We start from the raw sequence: 24,441 nt of genomic DNA, 5'->3' as shown, positions 1-24,441 counted from the left end.
TGCTGGTGTGTTTCCCTTCTGTGGGTGCAGCTTTGGGCAGAGGCTATAGACTCCAGGTCCCCAGTCCCCTCCCTGCCCCACAGCTCCAGAGTCACTTTCCCCAGGAGGCAGGAAGGGGCAGGGGAGATAAGAACTCCGGAGTCAGAGTTCTCAGACCCACTCCTGGGCTGTGGGGTTCTGCACCCTCCACAGCAGGCCACCCCACCAGGAGCTGGTGCACAGTGAGGGGACCTAGAGGCCATAGGAGCTTTGGGGGGCGGGGGGCAGGGGGCAGGCGCCTGCTGGCAGAGCAAAGGGAAAAGATTAGAGGGTCTGACTAGGGGAAGACAGAGGGTCACCAGGATGAGACCAAAGGACAGGGTACTGGAAAGTGGGGGACTGGAGAATAGGCTAAAGGGGCTCTAGGAGAGAGTGGAAGTGGAAAAGTCCTAGTGGAGAGAGACAAGAGTGGTACAGTCTGGTGACTGAGGGGAAAAAGCGGGAATAGTCCCCCTTGTTCACTCCTGTCCTCCCCAGTATATATTCCGCATAAGGATCATCCAGTGACCTTCGAATTGCTCTTAAAGACTCAAATCTTTAAGATGACCTTCAGAACCAGCCCTGGTCTCTCCCCTAACTGGCCCTCAGCTCTCACCCTGTTCCCTCTTGCCTCAGGGCCGTTGCACACACTGTTCCTTTGCCTGGCCTGCTCTTGAGACTGCCCCACCCCCACTCCACTCCTATTGGATAGGTAATCCAGCCTCTCCAGGGGAGCCTCCCCGGACTTCCATCCCCCCACTGGGGGGGCTCTCCTAGACTACCTGTCATAGCATTACTACGGTTTGTAATTACATGTTCATATGATTATTCAGTCTTCTCCCCACCAGACTGTACATTCCCTGAGAGCAGTTGCTTTGCTCCCAAGGGCCTGCAGTACCTCTGCTCCACAGTGCCTGGGACACAGTACGTAATATTCAATAAATACTTGTTGAGTAAGTGAACAAGCCTCTATAGAGAAAGAAGGGCCAGCCAGCATGGCTGGGTGGTTGAGGGTCGACCCATGAACCAGGAGGTCACGGGTTTGATTCCGAATCAGGGCACATGCCCAGGTTGTGGGCTCGATCCCCAGTAGGGGGTGTGCAGGAGGCAGCTGATCAATGACTCATTATTGATGTTTTTGTCTCTCCCTCTCCCTTCCTCTCTGAAATCAATAAAAATATATTTTTTAAAAAGAGAAAGAGAAGAAAGGGGCTGGAAAAGTGCCAAAAGTTCTGCAAAACAATAAAAATGACTCACAGAGTTAGAAGATGCTGGAACAATTGTCTTTTTATTATTATTATTATTGATTAGAGGAGAGAGAGGAAGGGAGAGAGAGAAACATCACTTTGCTGTTCCACTTATTTATGCACTCATTGGTTGATTCTTGTGTGCCCTGACCAGGGATCGATGCTCTAACCAACTGAGCTACCCAGCCAGGGCTAGAACAACGGTCTTAATGAAGCCTTTCTAGAGTAACCCAAGAGCTTAGGAGAGGGAGACAGCGGAAGAGAAGAAAAACAATATTTATTCATTCCACAAATATTAACTGAACATTTAGTATATGCCAGGTTCTGCTGGAGGTGCTGGGAATAAACTGTGAACAGACATTGCTCCTCCCTCATGGAACTTAAAGAGACTCCCAAAAATGTGAACAAGCAGGTAAATAAAAATGTGCTAAGTACTACAGAGAATGAGAGAGGCGGTGACCTCTGTCTGCGTGGGCCTGAGCCGAGGCCTGAATGAGGAGAAGGCCAGGGAAAGCCTGACCTGCAGAGAACGGTTTGGCTGCCTCCCCACCCTAACTGCAGAGCAGGGAGGGTTGGGAGTCAACCTTCCTGTGTTGTGGCAAGAGCATGGGATTGGAGCCACTGTGCTGCACAACAGAATCACCTAGAGGGCTTTTAAAGCCCCAATGCCCAGGCCATACCCCATAGCAGAATCAAAATGACTGGGGCCATCCGGGCACTGGCATTTTTTAAAGCTCCCCGGGAGGTTCCAATGCACAGCAAAGTTTGGAAATTACTGACATAAACAATTTTCAATTGTGGTAAAATAAACATAAAATTTACTATTTTAACCATTTTTGAGTGTATAGTTCAGTAGCATTAAGTACACTGACCGTGTTGTGCGACCATCACTGCTGTCCATCTCCAGAACTGTTTCATCTTCTCAAACAGAAACTCTGTGCCATAGAAAACCAAAACTCCCCTTCCCTCCTCCCCACCCCTGGCAATCACCATTCTACTTTCCGTCTCTATGAATCTGGCTAGATTCTAGGTATATCATAAAAATGCAATCATGCAAAGTGTGTCCTTTTGTATCTGGCTTATTTCACTCAGCATAATGTTTCCAAGGTTCACCCGTGTTGCAGCATGCATGAGAATTTTATTCCTTTTTAAGGCTAAACAATTTCCCATTGTCTGTACGGATATGTTACATCTTGCTTATCCATTCACCTGTTGATGGACATTTGGGTTGTTTCCACCTTCTAGTTATTGTGAATAATACTACTATGTACACGGGTATACAAATATCTTGTTCGCATCTGTCCTTTAAATTCTTTTGAGTAAATACCCAGAAGTAGAATGACTGGATCACATGGTAAGTCTATGTTTAATTTTTTAAGGAACGATCAAACTGTTTTCCACAGGGATTCAACCATTTTACATTTTTGCCAGCAATGCACAAGGGTTCTCCTAATTTCTCTACATCCTAGTCAACACATTATTTTCTGTGTTTTGTTTGTTTATTATTATTATTTTTTAATCCTCACCTGAGGAAATGTTGAGAGAGAGGGAAACATTGATTGGTTGCCTCTCATACCCCCCTGATGGGAGTTCAAACCCAAAACCTAGGTATGTGCCCTGACAGGGAATCAAACCCGCAACCTTTTGATGTACAGGACGACGCTCGGCCAACAAGCCACCTGGCCAGAGCTTTTTTTTTTAATAACAGCCATCCCGATGGATGTGGTTTTAAGTGTGCATTTCCCTAATGATTATGATGCTGAGTATCTTTTTATGTGCTTATTAGGCATTTGTATATCTTCTTTGGAGAAATGTCTCCATCCCTGGCCCCGTTGGGGCAAGTGCAGGAGGCACCAAATCAATGTGTCTCTCTCACATCGATGTTTCTCTCTGTCTCTCTCTTTCCCTTCCAATCTCTCTGAAAATCAATGGAAAAAAATATCCTCAGGTGAGAAGTAAAAAACAACAAAAAACAACAACCAGCATTTACTGAGGATCTCCTGTGTGCCAGGTACTCTCGCAGCTTCTGGTCTTGTAGACAAGCAACAGACAGCACAGTAAGTATAGGGTGGGTGGGCCGATGGAGAAGCCAGGAAACCAGAGGGGACTGCTTATCCACTGGCCGTATGTGGAACAACTTGAGAAGTAAAACAAATAATGACAGTAATGATTTATTACCCATTCTATAAAATAAGAATCCATGCCCAGCAGGGCGGGGCTCAGTGGTTGAGCATTGCCCTGGGATCCAGGAGATGGTGGTTCGATTCCCGGTCAGGGCACATGCCCGGGTTGCGGGCACATGCCCGGGTTGCGGGCTTGATCCCCAGTCGGGGGCGTGCAGGAGGCAGCCGACTAATGACTCTCTCATCACTGACGTTTCTGTCTCTCTCCCTCTCCCCTCCCTTCCTTTCTCTGAAATCAATAAAGACATATTTTTTTAAAAAAAGAATTGCATCCATACTGATAAATAAATGTGGGATAAGGAAAAGCTCTTTCTTACAACAGGATGCTACCTAAGCCCTGGCTGGTTTGGCTCAGTGGTTAGAGCACCAGTCCACGGCCTGAAGGGTCCTGGGTTCGATTCTGGCCAAGGGCACGTACCTCAGTTGCAGGCTCAATCCCTGGCCCCAGTTGGAGCTTTTGAGGAAGGCAACCCATCAATGTGTCTTTCTCACATTGATGTTTTTCTCTCTTCCCCCTCCACTCTCTCTGAAAGCAATGGAAAAAATATCCTTGGATGAGATTAAAAAAGAAAAAGAAGAAGAATGCCAATTAAATAAATAGAAAAAGAATGATAGATTTAGAAAGATAATCATTTTACAGCCATCGAAGTAATGATTGATTCAGGCAAGAGTCATAAGCCGATGCTAGAATTAGTGGGCCCAAACCTGATAAGGAACAGGATTTTAGATCAAAGTCTCTCTTCACAAATTACTTTCTAATTACAAAAGGGTGGAAGAGGTAACTTTATAGTAGAGAAACCTGTGGCTACCACCAAACCAAGTGATTGGAGTTAACATCACTAATGAGGAGACAGACTAACATAATGTGCCTCTTGATGTGATGTACTAAGAAGGAAACATCACTGCTGTGGCGTTCCTGCCAAAAATCCTTAAGTCTAATTATGACGAAACATCAGATAAACCTTAACTAAGTCACATTCTATGGAATAAATGGCCTGTACTGTTTAAAAATACCAATGTTATAAAAGATTTAAAAGGCTGACTAACTGCTCCAGGTTAAAGGAGCCTAAAGAGACATGGAAATTAAGTGCACTGCATGAACCTGAATTGCATCATAGACCAGAAAACAAATTTTTAAAATGGATTTTTAGAAAGATGGGAGCTGGGGTGGTGGAAAGAGAGACATCAATTTGTTGTTCCACTTATTTATGCATTCAGTGGTTGCATTATTGTCTATGCTGTGACCTGGGATGGAACTGACAAGCTTGGCGTATTGCAACCACGCTCTAATCAACTGAACTACCCAGCCAGGGCTGAAAACAGACTTATATAAAAGACATTATTGGCACAATAAATAAAATTTGAATAGGACTTGTACATTAAACATAGTATTAAGTGAATGTTAAACCTTCGAGTTTGATAATTTTCTCATTTCTGATTTCCTGGTTATGTAAGCCAATATCCTCATTTTTAGGAAATACACACTGAAGTATTTATTGGTAAAGAGGCATGATAGGTGATGGGAGAAGATATGCCTTTGGGTGGTGGGCACACAGTGCAATACACAGATCTCATAACATAGAAGCCCACACCTGAAATCTATATGTTCATATTAACCACTGTCACCCCAATAAATTTAATTTTTGAAAAAAGATGCACGATATCTGCAAATACTCTTAAACAGCTCCGGAAAATAAAACATGTTGCCGGCGGCGTGGCTCCGCGGTCGAGCGCCGGTGGGCCAGGAGGTGGCGCTGCAGCCTGGCCCCCGCCGGCGCTCTGGGCTGCGCTTTGCTGTCTCCCTCTCTTCCTCTCTCCGAAATCAATAAAAACGTATTTTAAAATAAATAAATACGTTTAAGTATATATGGAGAGAAAAATTAAAGTGTGATCAGCGTCAATGACCAGTGTAATTGCTGAATTATGGTATTTAGGTATACAGGTGTTCTATAGTATTCTCAGGGTTTTTCTGTAAATTCGAAATTATTAGAAACACAGGGTAAGCCCTGGCCGGTTTGCCCGCTGGTCAGAGCGGCTGCCGGCTGAAGGGGCGGGGCTTGATTCCGGCCACGGGGACAGCCTGGGCCGCAGCCTCCGCGGCGCGGCGCCTGCGGGCGACCATCCACGCGTGTCTCTCGCAGGGCGTCTCCCCCTCCCCGCTCTGTGGCAAGCAGCGGGAAGATATCCTCGGTGAGGATTAGAAACCGCCGTTTAAGACGTCACCCTGTGGTGCCACCTCCCCGGCGCCCAGTCTGGGCCTTGGCTGAGCCTTAGGACCCACCCGAGCCCCTAGAAAGCGCCGGGCCCGGTTGCTCTCAGGCGGTGGGCGCGCCTCCTCAGTCGCGGCCGCGGGCGTCGAGGGCGGGCGTCGAGGGCGGGCGTCGAGGGCGGGCGTCGAGGGCGGGCGTCGAGGGCGGGCGTCGAGGGCGGGCGTCGAGGGCCCGCGCGCGCTCCGAGCGGCGCCGAGGAAGCGCGCGGAGGCCGGGCCTCGACGTCCCCGCGCCCGCGCCCGCGCCGAAGGTGGACCTGCCGCCGCGGCGCCGCGGCCTGTGGGCCCGCCTCCACGGCCAGGTCCCGGGGCTGCTGGACTGGGACATGGGCAGCGAGTGCTTCCTGGCCTTCACCACCACGCACCTGCCGGTGGCCGAGCAGAGCCGTGAGCTGCGCGGGGTGGGTGGGGTGCGGCGGGGTGGGCGTGCCGGGCGGCCGGGTGGGGGCCCCGCGGGGCCGGCGCCCTGCCGTGGCCCGGCCGTGCCCGCGGGGCGAGGGGCGCAGGCGCAGGAGCGCCGCCGGGACTGCGGGCCCACGCGGGGCCGCGCCCCCGCCCCCTCGGCGCCTCACCTCGGGCGCGCGGCTGCGGCCCACAGCCCGCCCGGCCGCTGCCAGGCCTGCTCCCCACGGCGCCCGTGGCCGTGGGCGCACCGCCCCGTGGACCCCGGTTCTCTCGTGAAGGTAGAGTAGTGGCAGCGCCCGCCGCGTGCGGGTGGACGGCCGGCCGGGCCTCGGCGGCGCGCGAGCCGAGCGGGGGCGACCACCGCCCGCCCCGGAAGCGCCGCCGGCTCGTTCCCCGCGGGCCGGGGCCGCCGCGCTCCCCGTGCTCCCGCCGAGCCGGTGCCCTCGGGCAGCAGTTTGTTTCTCGGTGACCTTCATTTACACGATGCTCGGCGCTTTCCCCGCCTCACGCCGGTTCGTGGCTTTGTCTTGCCGGTGTTTCCGTGAGGACCCCGGGCGCCCCGAGCTGGGCCGCGCGGCGGCAGAGGGCACGTGCCTCCGAGAGCGCGGCCGGCGCGCCCTGCGCGCAGCAGCCCGTCCTCCGCGCCCCTTAGGCTCGGTCCTCCTGAGGAATGGAGCCTGCATTGCCCGGCTCCCTGCCGCCATGGTGATGCTGATGAACCTCCCACGTCTTCACTGATTCCAGACTCACTTAGCGAGCAACCCCAGTTAGCCAGGCACTGTTCTAGGCACTCGCGATACATAAAGAGAAAAGCAGACCGGTTGTCATGGAGCTTACGTTCTGGGGACAGACAGTCCACATAAAGACTTTATATACTCGTACGTTGTGAGGTGGTAACTGAGATGGGGAAAGGACAGCGAGGAGGGCGTGGGAAGGGGGGGAATGTGGTGGCAGCTACAGTTTTAATAGGGGCATCAGGTTGGGTGTCACTGGGAACATAATATTTGAGCAGCGGGTTTACCTAGGTGAGAGAGTGAGCCAAGAGAACAACATGCAGAGGAAAGGTTTCCCAGGCAGCAGGAATAGCCAGTACAAAAGCCGTAGGAAGGACTGTGCGTGGAGGTTTGAGGGACAGTGAAGAGGCCAGTGAGGCTGGATGACAGTAAACGAGGAGAGTTCCCAGGTGTGGAGCACAGATCAGGAAGAGCTGTCTCACTTGAAGGGCGTTGGAGTTGACTTGAGTGAGATGTGGCGTGGTTGAAAGGGTTTGATTTTTTTTCTTTAAAGAAAATATATCTTTATTGATTTCAGAGAGAGGAAGGGAGAGAGAGAGAAACATCAGTGATGAGAGAGTCATTGATCGGCTGCCTCCTGCACGCCCCCCCGGGGATCGAGCCCACAACCTGGGCCTGGGCCCTGACTGGAAATTGAACCTCCATCTCCTGGATCATAGGTTGATGCTCAACCTCTGAGCCACACTCGGCCTAGTGGTTGAAAGGTTTTGAGTAAAGGAGAGACAATCACCAGCTTCATGAGTATGTGACCTGTATAGTTGCATAGGATGGCTATACTTAATTTAATGCACTGCTATAACTGTCTTGAGATTTTTAATGATTTTTTATCACGGAGCTCCACATTTTCATTTTGCACCAGGCCCTGCAAGCTATGTAGCTGATCTGGCATGATCTATATTCTGAAAAGATCACTGTGGCTGCTGTGTTGCGGATACACTGTAGATATAAAGAAACTAGGAACCTAGAAGCCATGAGACTAGTTACTAGAAGACTATTATAGTAATTCAGACAAGAAATGATGCTAGTCTGGACCACCAGGATGTTAGCAAAGGATGTGGTGAGAAGCTAGAACCAACTAGATTTGCTGATAGATTGGATGTGTGGTGTAAGAAAGAGAGATTAGAGGATGATTCCTCCCAAGTTTTTTGGCTGATTGAGTAAGTGGAAGGATGAAATCGCTTTCTACTGAGAGAAGCTTCTGGTAGGACAGGTTTAGGAAGAAATCAGGAATTCTGTTCCAGACATGCTGAGTTGAAATACTTTCTCTATATCCAAGTAGAAGTGTTAAGTAAGCAGATAAATATATACGTCTGGAGTCCTGGAGAGAGGTATGGGCTGCAGATATAAATTTTGAGAGTCTTTCATATAGAGGTGGCATTTAAAGAGTGAGAACGGAGGAGAGAAGAAACAAGGATGAGCCCTGGGGGCGTTACATTGTAAAGAGATTGGAGGGGAGAGAGAGATAACCAACAAAAACCCAGGAAATGGCCATTGAGAATCAAATCTGAGATTGTGGTTCTCAGGAAACCAAGTGAAGAAAGTGTTTCAAGGAAGGAGCCGTCAGATGAGGGGATTGCTGCTGAGAGACCTGGTCAGAGGTGGGCTGACCATTGGATTTAACAGAACAGAGCCTTAATGATATGGTTTTGGTGGAGGAGTGAGGCTGGTTGGCCAGGGCTTGAGAGTGGAAGGAGGGAAAGTGGAGAGAGAAACTATGGGTCATTCTTTCAAGTTCTGCCTCAAAGGAAGGCAAAATGTGGGATGGCGGCCTGGTACAGAAAGCGAGGGCAAAATAAGTTTTTGTTTTTAATATGAGAGAACTAACAGCATATTTGAATGCTGATAGAGACAAAAAAAATTAATAGGAAAGAGAACAATAGTTGAAACAATTGCCTTGAGAAGGCATGAGGACATCTGTGCCAGAAAGAGAGGGAGGGAGACAGACAGAGGCACTATCCTTTGATCCCACTGAAATCACCTATCTCTTGGTCCTGTCACCATTTTACTGCTCTCAGTCACTGGATGTCCTCTCTTCTTTGGAATCGTGGTCAAACATGCTCTCTCTCTTGCATACACCCTTCAGTTCTTTGGCCCTCTAAGGCTTCAAGCACTTGCTGGGCCAAACATTAACCCTGATTAAATCCAACTCTACCAAACCATAGATCAATGGATTAATGATATCAGTGGTATCAAAGGATAGCTGTGGTTGGGAAGGAGGTAGCTGGAAAGATAGGAGATGATGTTTTTCTGTGGTACAAAAATGAGGTTATGGAGAGGTTGCAGTTACTGGTTCAGGTCACGACTGAGAGACTGTCTAAAGTAAATGGAAGGCAGACTCTTTGGAGGGGGAGAGTTCAAAAAGCCAGGTTATTTGGAAAATTGTCTGTGTATTGAAATAGCCAAGACTTAAGACAGACGTGTTAGTGACAGTGAGCCAGGAGCCAAACTCCTCTAAATGAAGGGAGTGACTGAGAGTTTGGTAGATGATAGCAACAATGCAGATTAGGATATAAGTTCCTATAGTACTTGAACTACATACCCAGGAGCAGACAGTCTAGTAAATTCTAGTCCTACCTGACTATTCTTCACAGGGGCGGCACTAGCTGCTGTCGGGCCTTCAGTGTAATACAGAATTCTATTTCTCTGCATCTTTGCCAACACATGGTATTATCTGTTTTTATAATTATGGTCAGTCTGATGTAAAGTGTTTTATTTGGTTGTGTTCTTATTACTGGTATGGCTGAGCATCTTGTTAGTCCTTCAGGTGTCCCCTCCTTGTGTATCTTTTTGCCCATTATGGATTTGTGTTGGCTTTTACTTGCAGAAGCTATCTATCTGTTAGAGAACGAAAAACTTTATGGGTTAAATTTTTTTTCTGTTGAGTTTTATCTGTTGATTTATATTCTTTGTGATTTTTACAATGTAGAACCTATTATAACTATCTATGATAATATCTGCATAAAGCATACAGATTACTTTGAGGGTAATTGACATCTTTAAAGTATGTATTATGTTTTTGCTTATTTACGTCTTTTATGTCCTTAAATAGTGATTGCATCTTTTTCCAATAAGTCCAGTCCATCCTTTGATGGGTTAACCCCTAGAAAGTTTGTAACTTTGGTTGCTATTGCGAACAGTACCTTTTTTTAAAATCCTCACCTGAGGATATGTTTTGTTTTGTTTTTTAAGTATTTTTTTTCTTTTTTAGAGGAATTGGGGGGAGAGAGAGAGAGAGAAACATGGGGGACTAAGCCTGAAACCAGAGCATGCGCCTTGACCAGTATTCGAACCTGCAACCTTTTGGTGCATAGGACAACACTCCAACCAACTGAGCCACTGGCCGGGGCTAAACAATATCTTTTTTTTTCCCCAAAAAAATTGTACTTTCCAGTTTTATAATGCTACTATAGAAGAACAGATTGATTAGTATGTTGTTCTTATTTCCAGCAAACTTCCTGGACTCTTATTGGTTCTAATAATTTATATTGATTTTGTATGGTTTTCTATATTAATCTTTTTTTTTTTTTTTGGTAAATAATGGTAGTTTTACCTTTTTCTTCTTCCAACTTTCTATCTCTTGCTACTCTTTCCTTTTTTTGAATACTATGTTGAACATTAGCAATGTAATAGGCATCTTTTCTAATTACTGAGCTCTCCAATAAATACATCATCATTTTCCAGACAAAAACCTACATTCATCTGTAATATGATGACACTCATGAGACAATTAAGGGGCACAACTATCTCCCCCTATTCCCAAGGAGCCAGCATAGTGCCAAGCAGATAGCTATAATATATACTTGATTTACTCTTTTTTTAAAAATGTTTTTATTGATTTCAAAAAGAGGAAGGGAGAGGGAGAGATAGAAACTTCAATGATGAGAGAAAATCATCGATTGTCTGCCTCCTGCACATCCCCTACTGGGGATCAAGCTCGAAAACCAGACTTGTGCCCTGACCAGGAATCAAACCGTGACCTCCAAGTTCATGGGTCAATGCTCACCCACTGAGCCACGCTGGCCAGGTTGTACTTGATTTACTCTTAGCCCACTATGTATTCATTCATCTAAATAAGTTGAGCTTCTCCCGTGTTCCAGGCAGTGAACAAGACAGACTCGGAGATAGACTCTAAGCAAGTAATTACAATAAAATGTGTGCGTGGGAGTGTTTGGACAGGTAGGTGGTCAGCGAAGGCCTGCTTTGGAAAGATGTTTAAACAGAGACATGATGGGTGAGTAGCAATTCCATGGGAGCAGGAAGAAGGAAACAGCTTGCAGGAAGGCTAGAGTCTAGAGTGTGGGCCGTTGGAGAGCCTGGGAGGAATGGCTCACCACTGATGGGGAGATGGGGCCTTTTAGACCATCTCAAGGAATATCTTTAGATTTGGCCCAAAGACAATGGAAAGCCATCTCAAAGCTTTACACAGCCGGCTGACAAGACTGGACTAACATCTTAGGAAGATCATTCGTACTGCAGTGCGATGGGTCAGAGTTGATAAAAGGCCTTCTGGGCTGGAGGGCGTGGTGGCTGACTGGGCGTGGCTGTGGGGGAGAGGAGTTCAGAGTGACTTCCAAGTCTCCGGCCTGAAAGACTGGCTAGGTGGCAGTGCCAAGCACTGAGATGAGGAATACAGGAGGCAGGGGAGGAAGATGGAGTTTAGTTTTAGAAATGTTCAAAGTGCCCGTAGGTTATTCAAGTAAAAACATCCTATGGGGACTTGTAATTAAGGGCCAGTAGAGAAGTTTGGATAAAGATTTGAAAGCCTTAAGTTTATAGATGGTGACTGAAGCCACAGGCGTCCGTTGGATCATTCAAGAGCAGTAGACATAGTGGGAGAACAGAAGACGGCAGAGGTGGATGGGAAGGTCAGAGGAGTAAGGAGAAACCTAGTGGCATGTGCTGGCATAACTGCCCCGGCAGGGCCCATAGCCCCATCCCAGAAAGCTTTAAGGCCCAGGACCCTGGGGCCACAGTGGAAGTGCTAGGACATTTTGACCCTCTTCTGTCTTTTTGCCAGTTGCCAGATATAAACTCCGTGTAGTTGAGCCACCAAAGCTACCTGTGGGGAAAAAGCCCACCCCTGATAAAGATGGTGAGTAGTGGGAATGCGCCCTCTGACATGGATGGCCCTGTGGCCTGGGCGGGACACCCAAAGCCAGTGAGCTAAGGCACATAATCTATTTTTTCTCTGCACAGGTCCAGATATTGAGCCCAACCTGTGGATGTGGGTAAACCCTAACATCGTGTTTCCCCCTGGAAAGCTGGAGGCCCCACAACCTAGTAAGGGGGAGTATCTGACAAGCACACTCCCCTCCCCTCAGCTGCCCCCAAAAGAGGAAGACTTGGCCAACTGTTCAGAGGCCAAACCAGTGAAGCGGCTGCCTCCGTCCCCCAGGCGGCATCCTTTCCCCACGAGGCAGTTTGCTTCCCCCAGCAGCCGGGAGGTAGGGATTTCTGAGGTTGTAGGCTGGGTGGGCAAAGGGATGATGCATCAGAGTTCTGGCTCTTAGGGATAACACAGGGTTAAAGGGTTCAGAAATTAGCTGTGTCCTTGGGTTGGGGAGCAGTCCAGATGGTGGCCCTAGACCACTACCCCTTCCTGCCATTGTACCCTGGAGTAGGGGCCATGGAGTCAGGACCAGTTCTGACTCTGTGCTCCTCTAGCTCACAGAAGAGGAGGAGGCTAAGGACCAGGATGACAGCTCCTCTGTGGCTCTCCTGTCCCCTCACAAAAGGGCTCCCCTCCAGAGTCGGAGGCTCCGGCAAGCCAACAGACAGGAGGGGAGGCTCTGGTCCCGGCCCCCTCTCAATTACTTCCACCTAATTGCACTGGCACTAAGAAACGGTTCCCCCTGTGGCCTCAACGTGCAGCAGATCTACAGTTTCACTCGGTACGTGCTGGGGGAGGTTGTGAGGAAGGGGAAGGAGGGGCAGGGTCCTAGGTCTGAAGCCTTCCACTCTGCCCCAGCCCTTGGCTGCTGCCTGGGTTTTACCATCTGGATCTGAGAGGATAAGTGTATTCCCAGTTCTCCTTACCCAGGCATTGGTTCTGGGTTGTCCCTGAACGTGTGTCCACATATCACATGTATAGGAAGATATGCACCCCCACCCACTTTCACATTAGAGAACTCATTACTTTTTATATCTTAGTTCTTTAAAACATAAACTCACCTGGGTAATAAATTCTTCCACCTCCCACTCAAGATTATCTAGTATAAAGTCTAGGTTCCCCAACAGTCTCTCACATGCTTTCCCTTGGGTTTTTGTGTGTTTTTTTAAAAATATATCTTTATTGATTTCAGAGAAAGGAAAGGAGAGGGAGAGAGATAGAAACATCAATGATGAGAGAGAGTCATTGATCGGCTGCCTCCTGCACGCCCCCGACTGGGGATCAAGCCCGCAACCCAGGCATGTGCCCTGACCGGGAATCGAACCCTGATCGCCTGGATCCTGGGTTGATGTTTAACCGCTGAGCCACGCCCAGCTGGGCTCCCTTGGGTTTTTCGTGAGGTTTTTTGGTGTGTGTTTTTAAATATGTTTTTATTTATTTCAGAGAAGGAGGGAGAGGGAGAGATAGAAACATCAACGATGAGTCATTGATCAGCTGCCTCCTGCACGCCCCCTCCTGGGGACCACATGCTTTCCCTTTGGACTATACTGCCTGGCATAGCTCCCTGTACCCCCAGGGGCACCCAGTTGAGAAGGGATTTACATTTAGCTCTGGTAGTCATGCACACGAGTGTGAGAAGTTTCTCACACCTTTTCCTATGTCCGAAGAGTCTCAGAATATTAATCCTCAAGTGGTATCCCTCCTTGACCAGGATTCCTCTTACAGGAGCTGATTGGCCTCATTTATGCTTTGTTCCTGTTGCAAGTCAAAGTCCCAAGATCTCAGGGAGGGAGGGTAATGAGCCTAGGAATCGGGACAGTAAAACGGTTTCAAAGGTGAGGGTCTGTACAAGAAACACACCAGGTGGAGGTCTGGCCACACGCTCAGTCAGCAAAGAGCAGTTTAGGCCAGCTTGCCATTCTCCACCTGGAGAGGAGGGCTGAGGTTCCTGGCCCCTGGGGGAAAACATGCTCAAGGATAGGGAATGGCCCACAGGAACTGTGCCTTTCCTTACCACTCCTCCCTGTCCACAGACAGCATTTCCCCTTTTTCCGGACGGCTCCCGAGGGCTGGAAGAATACCATCCGTCACAATCTCTGTTTCCGAGACAGCTTTGAGAAAGTTCCAGTCAGCATGCAGGGTGGGGCTAGTGCATGGCCTCGATCCTGCCTCTGGAAGTTGACCGAAGAGGGACACCGCCGCTTTGAGAAGGAGGCCCGAGCTTTGGCCTCCACTCAGCTGGAAAGTATCCAACAGTGCATGAGCCAGCCAGGTGTGAGGCCCTGTCCTGTGTGTGTGTGTGGGGGGGGGGGGGACCATGAAGATCCTGACCTAAGGCTGAATATGCAAGGAGGGAACCTGGGCCACACCATGGGGGTACCTTCTGTAGGAAGGGGAGAGGATAGCAGTGGTCTGAAACCCTGGGGTGATGTCTGCCTAAGGTGGGATCCCACACACAATCATGGGACTTGAGGTACAGAGAGCTAATGGAGAAACAGCTAAGGTACAACTGGTCCTATTCACAGTCCAGCAGCCTAGGGAAATGGTGGCCACGCAATGTCAGAGCATGGTGTGAGAGTTTATATACACAAAGGGCTTTTTCTTCTCCTGGATACCAGCTGGCATGTGGGCCTTCAGAGAGAAGACCATCTACTGTGAGAGGACATTCCAGGCTTAGGGAACAGCAACTGCAAAGGGCAGATAGACTCCTTTGACTCTTTTTTTCTTACAGATGTGATGCCCTTCCTGTTTGACCTTTAAGTCCAAGAAGCAAGCCCATGCCGTATTAAAGTTACCTGCAGCAGCCTGGTGTGCGTGCGTGTGTGTGTGTGGTGTGTGTGTGTGGTCTCTGAGGATGGGAGAAAAGGTAGAGGTGGACGTCAGCTCTGAGGTTGGACGTGGGATGCCCTCAGAGCTAATGGGTGCTCCAGAGGCAATGGGGCAGTGCCTGGTGTGCAGCAAAGGGATCCCTGCTCTTCTTTCCTCAAAGGAAGAAAATACCCCCTTTTGGGATCCTGGAGCAATGCCCACTTCTCTGGGTTATGATGATAGTCGGGAGATGCTAGCTCATAGCAGCCAGCCCTGCAAAAGGCCCAAAGCACACCTGCCCACAGGAGTAATCAGCTGGGGACAGTAAAGAGAAGCCTGGGGAAACACATTTATGGGGCAGCTGAAGGAAGACAAACCCTCATAGGCCGTGAAGGAGCAGTGAGAAAGATGAAAGAATTTCTTGAAAAAGGGCGTGGCTCAGCAGTTGAGCATCCACCTCGGATCCAGGAGATCGCAGTTCAATTCCCAGTCAGGGCACAAGCCCAGGTTGTGGGCTCAATCCCCGATCCAGGGCATGTAGGAGGCAGCCGATCAATGACTCACATCATTGATGTTTCTCTCTCTCTCCCCTCTCCCTTCCTCTCTCTGAAATCAATGAAGATATATTTTAAAAAAAGAAAAGGAAAAGGGAGTCGTCAGGCTCGTCTCATTTCCTCCATTTAGCCATTGGGATGGAACTGAGAGCTGAGGTGCATGCTCTTTCCCTGTGCCACTGGTCACCACCATACCCTCAGCAGAAGCCAGAGCACTTGTGGGTCCTGGTCCTTAGAGGCTGCAGATCCCAGCTGGGGTTGTGGCTTTCCTGGGTGTGGGAGACCATGTTCAGGGCAGGGTCAGCTGCCAGCCTCAGGTCTGAGGGGAATGGGGGACAAGTAAGAAAGGAATGAGGGTCAGAGCTGTGTCAGGATGTCACAGGCATTTAGCTGGTGCTTGAAGATAATGGATTTACTACCAAGCTGAGATGACTGTTCTCATTCTCTCTCCTGCTTTGCCCTCACCAGCCAACAGGCCTGCACAGAAGCATGGCTCTACACTCAAGATAGTCCGCTCCAGGGACTGGGCATCCTCCTCTCCAGAAGTGGCAGTGGGTGGTGCTTGAGTCTTGAGAATGGCTCCCTTGCCCAGGGCCTCCCAGGAATCTGCAGTCAGCTGGGGTTGAGGGCGCCTCACTCCCCCTTTCCTCCCTGCCCTGCTTGCCTCGCTGCCGGCACTGGGGCAGCCACTGCATCTTTGTTCCAGGAGAACCCACCTCAGGCAGGCACTTCACCTTGAGCATCAGGGTCCTGATCAGGAAATGAGTTAATAGATGCCTCTCTTTCAGTACCAGAGTGGGAAACAAGTGGGGTGGAGTCAAATGCTTCGTACTGAACCTAGTTCACAGCGGAAGCTAAATAGACGGTACTGATTTATTGTTCATTGTGCCATCTAGTTACGAATCTCCTCCGTTTCAGATGCTGGTGGGCTAATCATGGCCTGGCTCTACTTTGAGCCCTTGACAGCTCTTAGTGGTTACCTGTACCTCACTACTGCTGGTAACACTCTGATGTTTCATGTTTGACTCCCAGCTCTGCTCCCTCAGCAGATAACCTGTCCTCCTGTGCAATATCTTCTTCACATGTTTTCTTAACATTCCTAAACTGGTTTTTTTCTAATGCAAAATGGGGATACTAAAAATATGCAGATTTGATTTGGGATCTGAATAGGACAAGGGAAAGCAGGCAGTCTCATGCCCGGCACATTGAGTGCTTAGTGCTCACTTGCAGGTTTCATCTGTACCTTAAGGAGTGGATACCATTTTCTTCTTCATCTCTGAGTTGTGATAGTCATACATATTTGAGGAGTAGCCTTCATTTCCTGTCCACTTATTCACCCCTTAATCCTTTGCAGTCTCTCACTGTGAAATCCAACTGCCAGTTCCCTGGTCTCTGAAATGTGGTATTCCTGAAAAAGCATGGCCCCTGCCCTACCAGACCAAAATCTCCACCTTTGAAGAAAGGCCCATTTGCTTGCTTGTCTTGCACATTTTGGTAACATATCAAATCCCACCCTGCTGACCTCTCCACTCCCACCACCACCTCCACCTCCGCACTACAGCTGGTGCATTCACTCCCCAACACACACCAGAAATGGAGAAGTGCTAGGCCAGGGGCTCTCACTGAGCCTAGGGGACTGTGGCTGCCCAAAAGATTTGGGGTGGTTGTGGGCGTTGGGAGTCAGACTCAGGAATATCAGATGTCCTCAGACAGGCGTCAGTTTCTCACCCTGAAGAACTGACCCTCATACCTCAGGCCATTTTTAAGAACCTGAGAATCTAACTTAGTTTTACACCTAAGCAGAAAATATTTGTTGCATCATTTTAATATAATTTCCCAGGAATGCAACTATTATGTAAAAATGAAGATTGTATTGTTTGGTTTGGAATTTTACCACGAGTTGTCTGCCATTTTGGAAAATCACTTCACTGACAGCAAAGCTGCTCTGGCAATTAAGTCACCCGTACCACGTGCCTTCTCTCTGTTTGTGTCTGCTGTACTCAGGGATTCTACACGTGTAAACAAATATTTAGTTATTATTTCAAGGTAGCCTATATAAAAAAGTATTTTCTTTTTAAATACGCTTTTTATTGATTTCAGAGAGAGGAAGGGAGAGAAACATCAATGATGAAAGAGTCATCATTGATCGGCTGCCTCCTGCACACCCCCGACTGGGTACCGAGCGCGCAGCCTGGGCATGTGCCCTGACCAGGAATCGAACCGCTATCACCTGGATCCTAGGTCAATGGTCAACCGCTGAGCCTGGTTGGGCTAAAAGTATTTTCAATAGTTATTTAAATATCTCTTAAGTATGTCCTAATTTCTAACTCATGTTTTCAAATATAGTTTATCCATTGAAATATCATAAATTTATCTCCCTTTATCTTTGTTATATTATAGTTAGGGTGTTGTATTGCTCTTTTTAAAATTATATGTGTAGGTAGGTTATTTTATAAGATTCATTTCAGGGTGTAAAGATAGTCTTACAAAATATTTGCTCACTTCCTAGACTGTTAAGGCTGATGGGAGAGAACCACAAAACCAAGCAATGCTTACCATCTAGTCCCTGTCTCAGAGGCCCTTACCCACATGACACTGGCAGTCAGTGAGAATGATACAATGGCATAAGTCAAGTTCGTGTCTAAACCCCCAGAGCCTAGTGAGAATGCAGTTTGCTGTGAATCGTCACTAGTAACTTCTCTAACAGGCAGGTCCACATTCTCTGGAAGTGCAGAGAAGGTAGCAGTTAGCTCTGCAGTTGCTGGGAAGGCCTCTCACATGAAGCCTTAGCACTGGGTCTTGTTGCCAGGTCCAGATAACAGCAATTCTGCAGAAGTGCTCAAAGCTAGCCATGCCCTGCAGGGACTGAGGTGGGGCTGGGGAAAGAAGGGGTGGGGAGGGCTGATGGTGCCACCAGGAGGCGGAGGTGGGTGTCAGGGAGGTGGGGAAGCAAGGATGGGGTGGGAAGCAGTGAGCAGTGCCGAGGAAAGGGACAGACAGACCTCAGCCCAGCCGGAGCAGATGGGGAACACCTCCCCTAGTCCCTCTTGAGATGCTGTGCTGTTTCTCCTGTACTGTCCGGATGCTAATTTTTATGTGCTATCCACTGGAAGAATGGCTGGAGGGACCAGGTCACCAGTGTCCCTCACTCTGAGCCCACTCAGCACTCTGCAACCTGGGCTCCCTCTCCTACCACCCTGGTCTCTAGCTCCCAGGCAGAGGCATCATCTGATTCAGCCCTAATTTGTCCAGCTCCTCTGCACGCGTGCATCCTTCCCCTGCCCACATTCTTGTCAGTGCCTGGTTTAAGTCTCAAGTGCCCCCAACAGGCAGCAGTTCAGGAAGAAAGAACAAAACATAGCCTTGTGGGAAAAATGACCCTGAGAAAAACCTGCCTTTACCCATTTTACCCCCAAAAGACTATCAGACTCCTACCCTCATTTCCTTTTTTTCACTCATCCAATGATTATTTGTTTTCAGTTTTCAATACTCCAGGCCCTTCGTCAGGTGCCAGGGATATGGGTCCTCCTTCACAGTGTCAGCCTAGATGGAAAGACCTGTTGGCAGGTAACTGCTGTAGTCCAGGTGGACCAGGATAGTGGCAGCAGCAGTAGAACTGGAGAGAAGCAGACTGATGTGATGATGAATCTTGGAGGTAGAATCAACAAGTCAGCAGGACTGACTGGATGCAGGAGGAAAGAATGACTCGGGTTTTGGGGTTAAGTAACTGGGTGAGTGATGACAGGAAGCCTGTAGGAGCGGCAGATTTAAGCAGTTCTGTTTAGGATCTGTGAGGCATCAGGGTGGTTATGTCAAGTAGGTCATTGTTATGTCAGAGTTGAGAAGATATGTCTGAGCTGAAGATATAAATACATTTGAGCGTCACTGGGATACAGACAGTATTTAAACCATGTTCTATTTATTGGCATAGGAACGTATCCACAGTACATTTTTTGGAGTAAAAAACCCAGCAGAACAGTATGCTCGATATGATTCTAAAGGTGGCAGAAATTATTGTTCATATGTAAAAATATGTTTCAGCATAGAAAGTGTCTTGAAGAATATAGGTATCAAACAGCAGTAGTCAACTTTGAGGATTGGGGGTGGCAAGAGATACGGAGGACAATCACTTTATAACCTCTGTACAGTTTCTTGATGTTTTTTAATACTCACCTGAGGATTTTTTTTTCCATTGCTTTTCAGAGAGAGTAGAAGGGGGAGAGGAGAAACATCGATGTGAGAGAGACACATGGATTGGTTGCCTCCCACAAGAGCCCCAGAGGGGATCAAGCCTGCAACTGAGGTACATGCCCTTGGCCAGAATTGAACCCAGAACCCTTTAGTCCATGGGCCAATGCTCTAACCATTGAACAAACCAGCTAGGATGTACAGATTTTTTTAACAAGATATTTTTACCATTTTTGTTTTTTATTTTTTATTTTCCCATCTTTAGAGTATAAGGTCAATTTAACAGTCTTAAACAGCTGTGAAAGACAGTGGCTCTGCTTTGTGCAAAACATGATAAGCAAAATTAAGAAAAATTCTGCAAAATTCTTTAGTTCCTCAAGAAAGTTACTAAAAAAGAAAGTAGTAAAAGAAAATATTGTACACTCAAGCTTGACTGTATCCAGAAGGTAGAAAAATTGGCACTAATGTGACCCCCATATCTGCTAAATAAGTCCTTGGGTAGCTTTAGTTTGAAAGTTAACCTAGCAACTGTGCTTTTGTGCAGCCACATGGCCAGTAAGGCAGGTGCTGTCACAAAGGTGCCCTACAAAACCTTCACTAATACTTTGAGCAGCATGATGAGTATTTGAAATAAATTCTTGTTCTGGCAGTTTATCCCTCACGTGAGGGCTAGTGAGGTAGATGGAAAGGAGAGTCAAAGGGTAGCATGGTACACAGACAGCTTCAGGACTAAGGCCAAGTTCTCGCATGAAATCAGGGTTACAAGCACAGAATGTATGTAAGAACTGTTATAAGAGTTTCAGGATATTCCCCATGCTCTTCAGGGCCATGGATGTGAAGAAAAAATTCTCTGTGGATTGGAGAAGAACTGATTTCTAAAATTATGCAGTGTTACCAGGTCATCCAAGACAGCTTTCCTTTCATCAAAGTAGATTCTCAGTTTTTTTCAATTTAGTGTTCTTGTACAGAAGATCAACTTTGCTACTCCTTTGGTGAATCGTCTAGGATGCCCTTGGACATGAAGTAGTTCACTCCCTCCTTTGGATTGGCATTAAAGGTAAGGCTGCCTTCATCCAGCTGCATATATAATTTTCTAAAAGAAAATCCTATAGGTGGGTTGTATTATATATAGAACAGTGACCCCAAGTGGATTTACACAACCCTTGCCACAGAAGTTCATCATTAGTGAGATCCTGCCAAACACATGAAGATAAGCAGAGGTCAATTGCATTCAGGTAGGACAAGATTACCATCTTAGCTCAGGAGGCAACATTTCCAAATTAATGAATCCTTCCTGTTCTTTCCTTGTCTTAAAGAGATGATATAGATCAATGCCTCCCTGGATTTGTTTACCATGACTGGTGTTAGAAATGCTGCTGGCAGCCATCCTCCTGGTCTGCTCTCTGCTGAGGTAGCTTTCCTGCTGGAGCTGCTGGTTTCTGGCCACTCTCCACAGCCCCTGACCCACCTGCGAGCCTGATTCTGGAGGCCAGCTGGGCAAGTGTGGAGTCTGTTGGGAAGGCTGCCAGGAAGAGCAGTCTGGAACGCTCTGAAATGGGCTGAAGCTGCTGTCCCACAAGCAGAATTTCTTCCTTCTGGCTCTTTTTACAATTTTTAAATGAATAAAACTATCTATTAGCCTGTTTTGTAGTTTCATACTACTAATTAGTAGGCTGTTAGCTGCATGCTTCATAGGCTCTTTCCTTGCTCAAATTCCCATCTCAAGGGCATCTTAACCCCAGGTGCCTGGAGTTTTGATGGTTTTAACTTAATTTGACAAACATGCATAGAAGACCACTTTATGTTAGTTCCAGGGATTCAGGCATGAACAAGGCAGTCCCTGCACTTGAAGAGCTTTTCAACTATTTGGTTTTCAACTGACTACTAAATGCAAATGATAGGATGAGCAACAGACATTGTAATTGAGAAATTAATTCTGCAGGGACACCTCTGGAAGTCTTCACAAAAGGGGTGACATTTAACTTAATAATGAACTGATATGAGAGCGTATGAATGGACTGAGAGCTTACCATGTGCCAGGCAAAGTCACCAGCCTCATGGAAATTCCATTCTAGTTGATATTTCAGAACTTTCTAGAATAGAAAAAAACTATCAGGCAGATTCACCCAATGGCCGGAGATGCTGAAGTGCATAGGAGCAATAGGACTGCTGAAATACAGATGCTCCTCAACCTATGAGAAGTTGAAAATATACGTCTAAAATGCATTCAGTACTACATTATAGAGAATTGTTTGTTTACCCTCATGATTACGTGGCTGCCTGGAAGCTGTGGCTCCCTGCTGCTGCCCTGGGTCACAAGAGAGTTTTGTACCAAATATTCCTTGCTCTGGAAAAGATTAACACTCAAAATTCAAAGTACGGTTTCTATTGAATGCATATCGCTTTCACACCATCAATTTTTTATACCAAAAATTTTTAAATTTTATAATTTTAAAATTATAAAATAAAAAAATTCTAAGTGGAACCACTGTTAAGTCAGGACCATCTGTATTGATTAAAAGGAGGGAGTGAGGTCAGGAAAGGGGGAGGGGAGTGACAGAGCAGACTGAAAAGGAACTTGGGAATCATACTGTAAAAGCCTTTGAAGTCATGCTGGAAAGTTTAGATTTTTTTCAGGAGGCAAATAGTCAGGATTGCCAATTTAGAGGCCTTCTTAAGACCCACGGCTGGAGGATGAATGGAGTTGAAACAGACCAGGCACAGGGAAGCCAGCTAGAAAGATTTTACACGAATCCAAGCAAGCAATGAAGGTAATTAGAAGAAGGTATGCTCTAGGAGTATAAAAAATGAAAGACAGACTTTAAACATATCAGAAATCCTGTAAAACAACTTGTGCAGGGTGGATATGGGGATTTAATAAAAAGGAGTGCAAAAGATAACTCACCCCAAACTGCAGGCCTTTGCTTGGTGGCATCATTCACTAGGGGGATGAAAACAAGAGATGTCCCCAAAAGGAAGGCAAGTCCCATCTCACAAAAGTCCGGTTCAGATGGCAGCTGAATTAATATCTGGTGGTGGGGAGCTTTAGGGAAATAGTTTCAAAGGCAAAATTGCAGATGGCTAAGAAGTTAGTAAAAGTCGAAGCAGGTAGTGTAGACTACTCTAAGCAGCTTTGGAACATATGTGGAAACACGGCTGGTTTGATCCCTGGTTGTGGTGTGACAGAATGAGAGGTCTTGGAAAGTCTAGTGAAGTAATAGTAATAGTGAGGTAATAGTAACAGAGTGTGGAGGAAATATTTCGACCATTCAATGTGTGAAGTGAAGCCAAGAGGACCTAAGACCTAGACCAGTGTTCTCAGACTTGATTAAGCATCAGAATCACACAGGGCTCATTAAGCCACAGATAGCTGGACCCCACACCAGTTTCTGATTCAGAAAGTCTGGGGTAGGGCCCAAGAATCTGCATTTCTAACGGGCTCCCAGATGTTGATGTTGCTGATCTGGAGGCCACACACACTTTGAAAACCACTGGCCTAGGGCAGCTGGCAGCTGGCAGATGCTAAGCAATTATCTGCATGAATGGATAAGAGGAGTCATTTTCAGGAATGGGGGTCTTCGTGTAGTTAAAAGACCAGATGGAAGGTAAGGTTACATGGAAGATGGGAGATGGTGGTCAGAGTGGGACTTCAGAGTTTAGATTCAGAGAAGGAACAATTTTGGGTGAACAAGGTCCAGCATTGACCCTGCCAGGGGAATGATGGCAGGTCAAGGAATTGTGTTGCAAGGTTTCGTCAAAATAGATCACATGTGACAGAGGCTTGAGTCTAAAGGGAAGTGTCAACAGGAATTCAAGATCTGAAGGGAAGTCTGGCTACTTTCTGGGCCTGAATTATGTAAAGCTGACTGTGTATATACCTACAGACTGCAACCCACCAGGTTAATGCACCAGTACCGGTAACAAACCTAAGGGATTTGTGACCCGCCAGCTGTCTGCTCAGCCCGTAAGCCAGGCCCAGGCCCCTGTGCAGGAACTGGGGGTGGAGACCATCGCCTGGGGGCTGCAGCCCTGTGAAGGAGCAGTTCGCTTTAGGCCCACCCTAGGGTTTAGGAGCAGGACGGACAGGATGGCTGCTGATGCTAGAAGTGGCTCGCAAAGAATTGATAAACACCCCCCTCTGCCCTAGCCGGTTTGGCTCAGCGGTTAGAGCATCGGCCTGTGGACCGAAGGGTCCGGGGTTCAATCCCAGCCAAGGGCGCCGACCTCGGTTGGGCACGTGTGGGAGCAACCAGTCAGTGTGTCTCTCACATGATGTTTCTCTCTCCCCTCCTTCCACTCTCTGAAAAGCAATGGAAAACATATCCTCAGGTGAGGATTAAAAAAAAAATCCCACTAGATTAGCACTTGTACAGATTGAAAATGTCTGTAACCCTCAGCCATGATTTTGCACCCTTCACAGGAGCAATGCTGGTCACGCCCCTCGGGCGGCCACCCCAGCACGTGTCCCTCGTCAGCGCACGGCCCGCGGCCTCAGTGACCTCCTCCCCACGCTGTTTTCCCGCCCGCGGGTGCCGGGGGTCGCCCAGCGGCCGTGGGCTGGTCCCAGGTCGGGGCGCACAAGAATCAACCAGTTTGTCGCGGAACAAAAAATCGATGCTTCCCTCTCTCCCTCTCCCCGTCTCTCAAACCTGTCACTGAAGTAGTATTGAAAACAACGGCGCACCGGACAGGGCAGCCGAGCGGATCGGTGAGGTAGCGCAGTGAGCGCCCCACAAACTCCGAGCTAAGCCCCGTCGCACTGCCCGGCGCGGGGCCCCATCGGTACCTGCACGCGTGGGGCTCACGGCCCCGCGCTCCCGCCGCGCACCTGCGCGCGCGCCGACCATTTCCTCGCGCGACCGCGT

The 24,441-nt window shown here is 47.9% G+C and overlaps 1 protein-coding gene and 1 pseudogene across 2 annotated transcripts; one reads left to right on the top strand and one right to left on the bottom strand.

Moving 5' to 3' along the window:
* Positions 1-6,043: 6,043 nt before the first annotated feature.
* Positions 6,044-14,786, top strand: FOXR1 (forkhead box R1; the record flags this gene model as incomplete). The annotated part of the gene is made up of 6 exons (XM_081153221.1): positions 6,044-6,104; positions 11,934-12,008; positions 12,113-12,360; positions 12,581-12,811; positions 14,064-14,298; positions 14,758-14,786. The coding sequence occupies 6 exons, from the start codon at positions 6,044-6,046 to the stop codon at positions 14,784-14,786; spliced, it is 879 nt and encodes a 292-aa protein (XP_081009347.1).
* A 4,993-nt stretch (positions 14,787-19,779) lies between these two features.
* On the bottom strand, positions 19,780-24,434 carry LOC308565293 (F-box only protein 8 pseudogene; annotated as a pseudogene). The gene is made up of 5 exons (XR_014000638.1): positions 24,363-24,434; positions 22,482-22,517; positions 21,837-21,923; positions 21,607-21,669; positions 19,780-20,769 (listed from the first exon to the last, which is right to left on the bottom strand). The product of XR_014000638.1 is annotated as an F-box only protein 8 pseudogene (transcript).
* Positions 24,435-24,441: the final 7 nt, after the last annotated feature.

This window comes from Miniopterus schreibersii (genome assembly GCF_964146895.1).
Source record: "Miniopterus schreibersii genome assembly, chromosome: 12".
Taxonomy (NCBI): Eukaryota; Metazoa; Chordata; class Mammalia; order Chiroptera; family Miniopteridae; genus Miniopterus; species Miniopterus schreibersii.
This window is presented reverse-complemented; position numbering and strand designations above follow the sequence as displayed.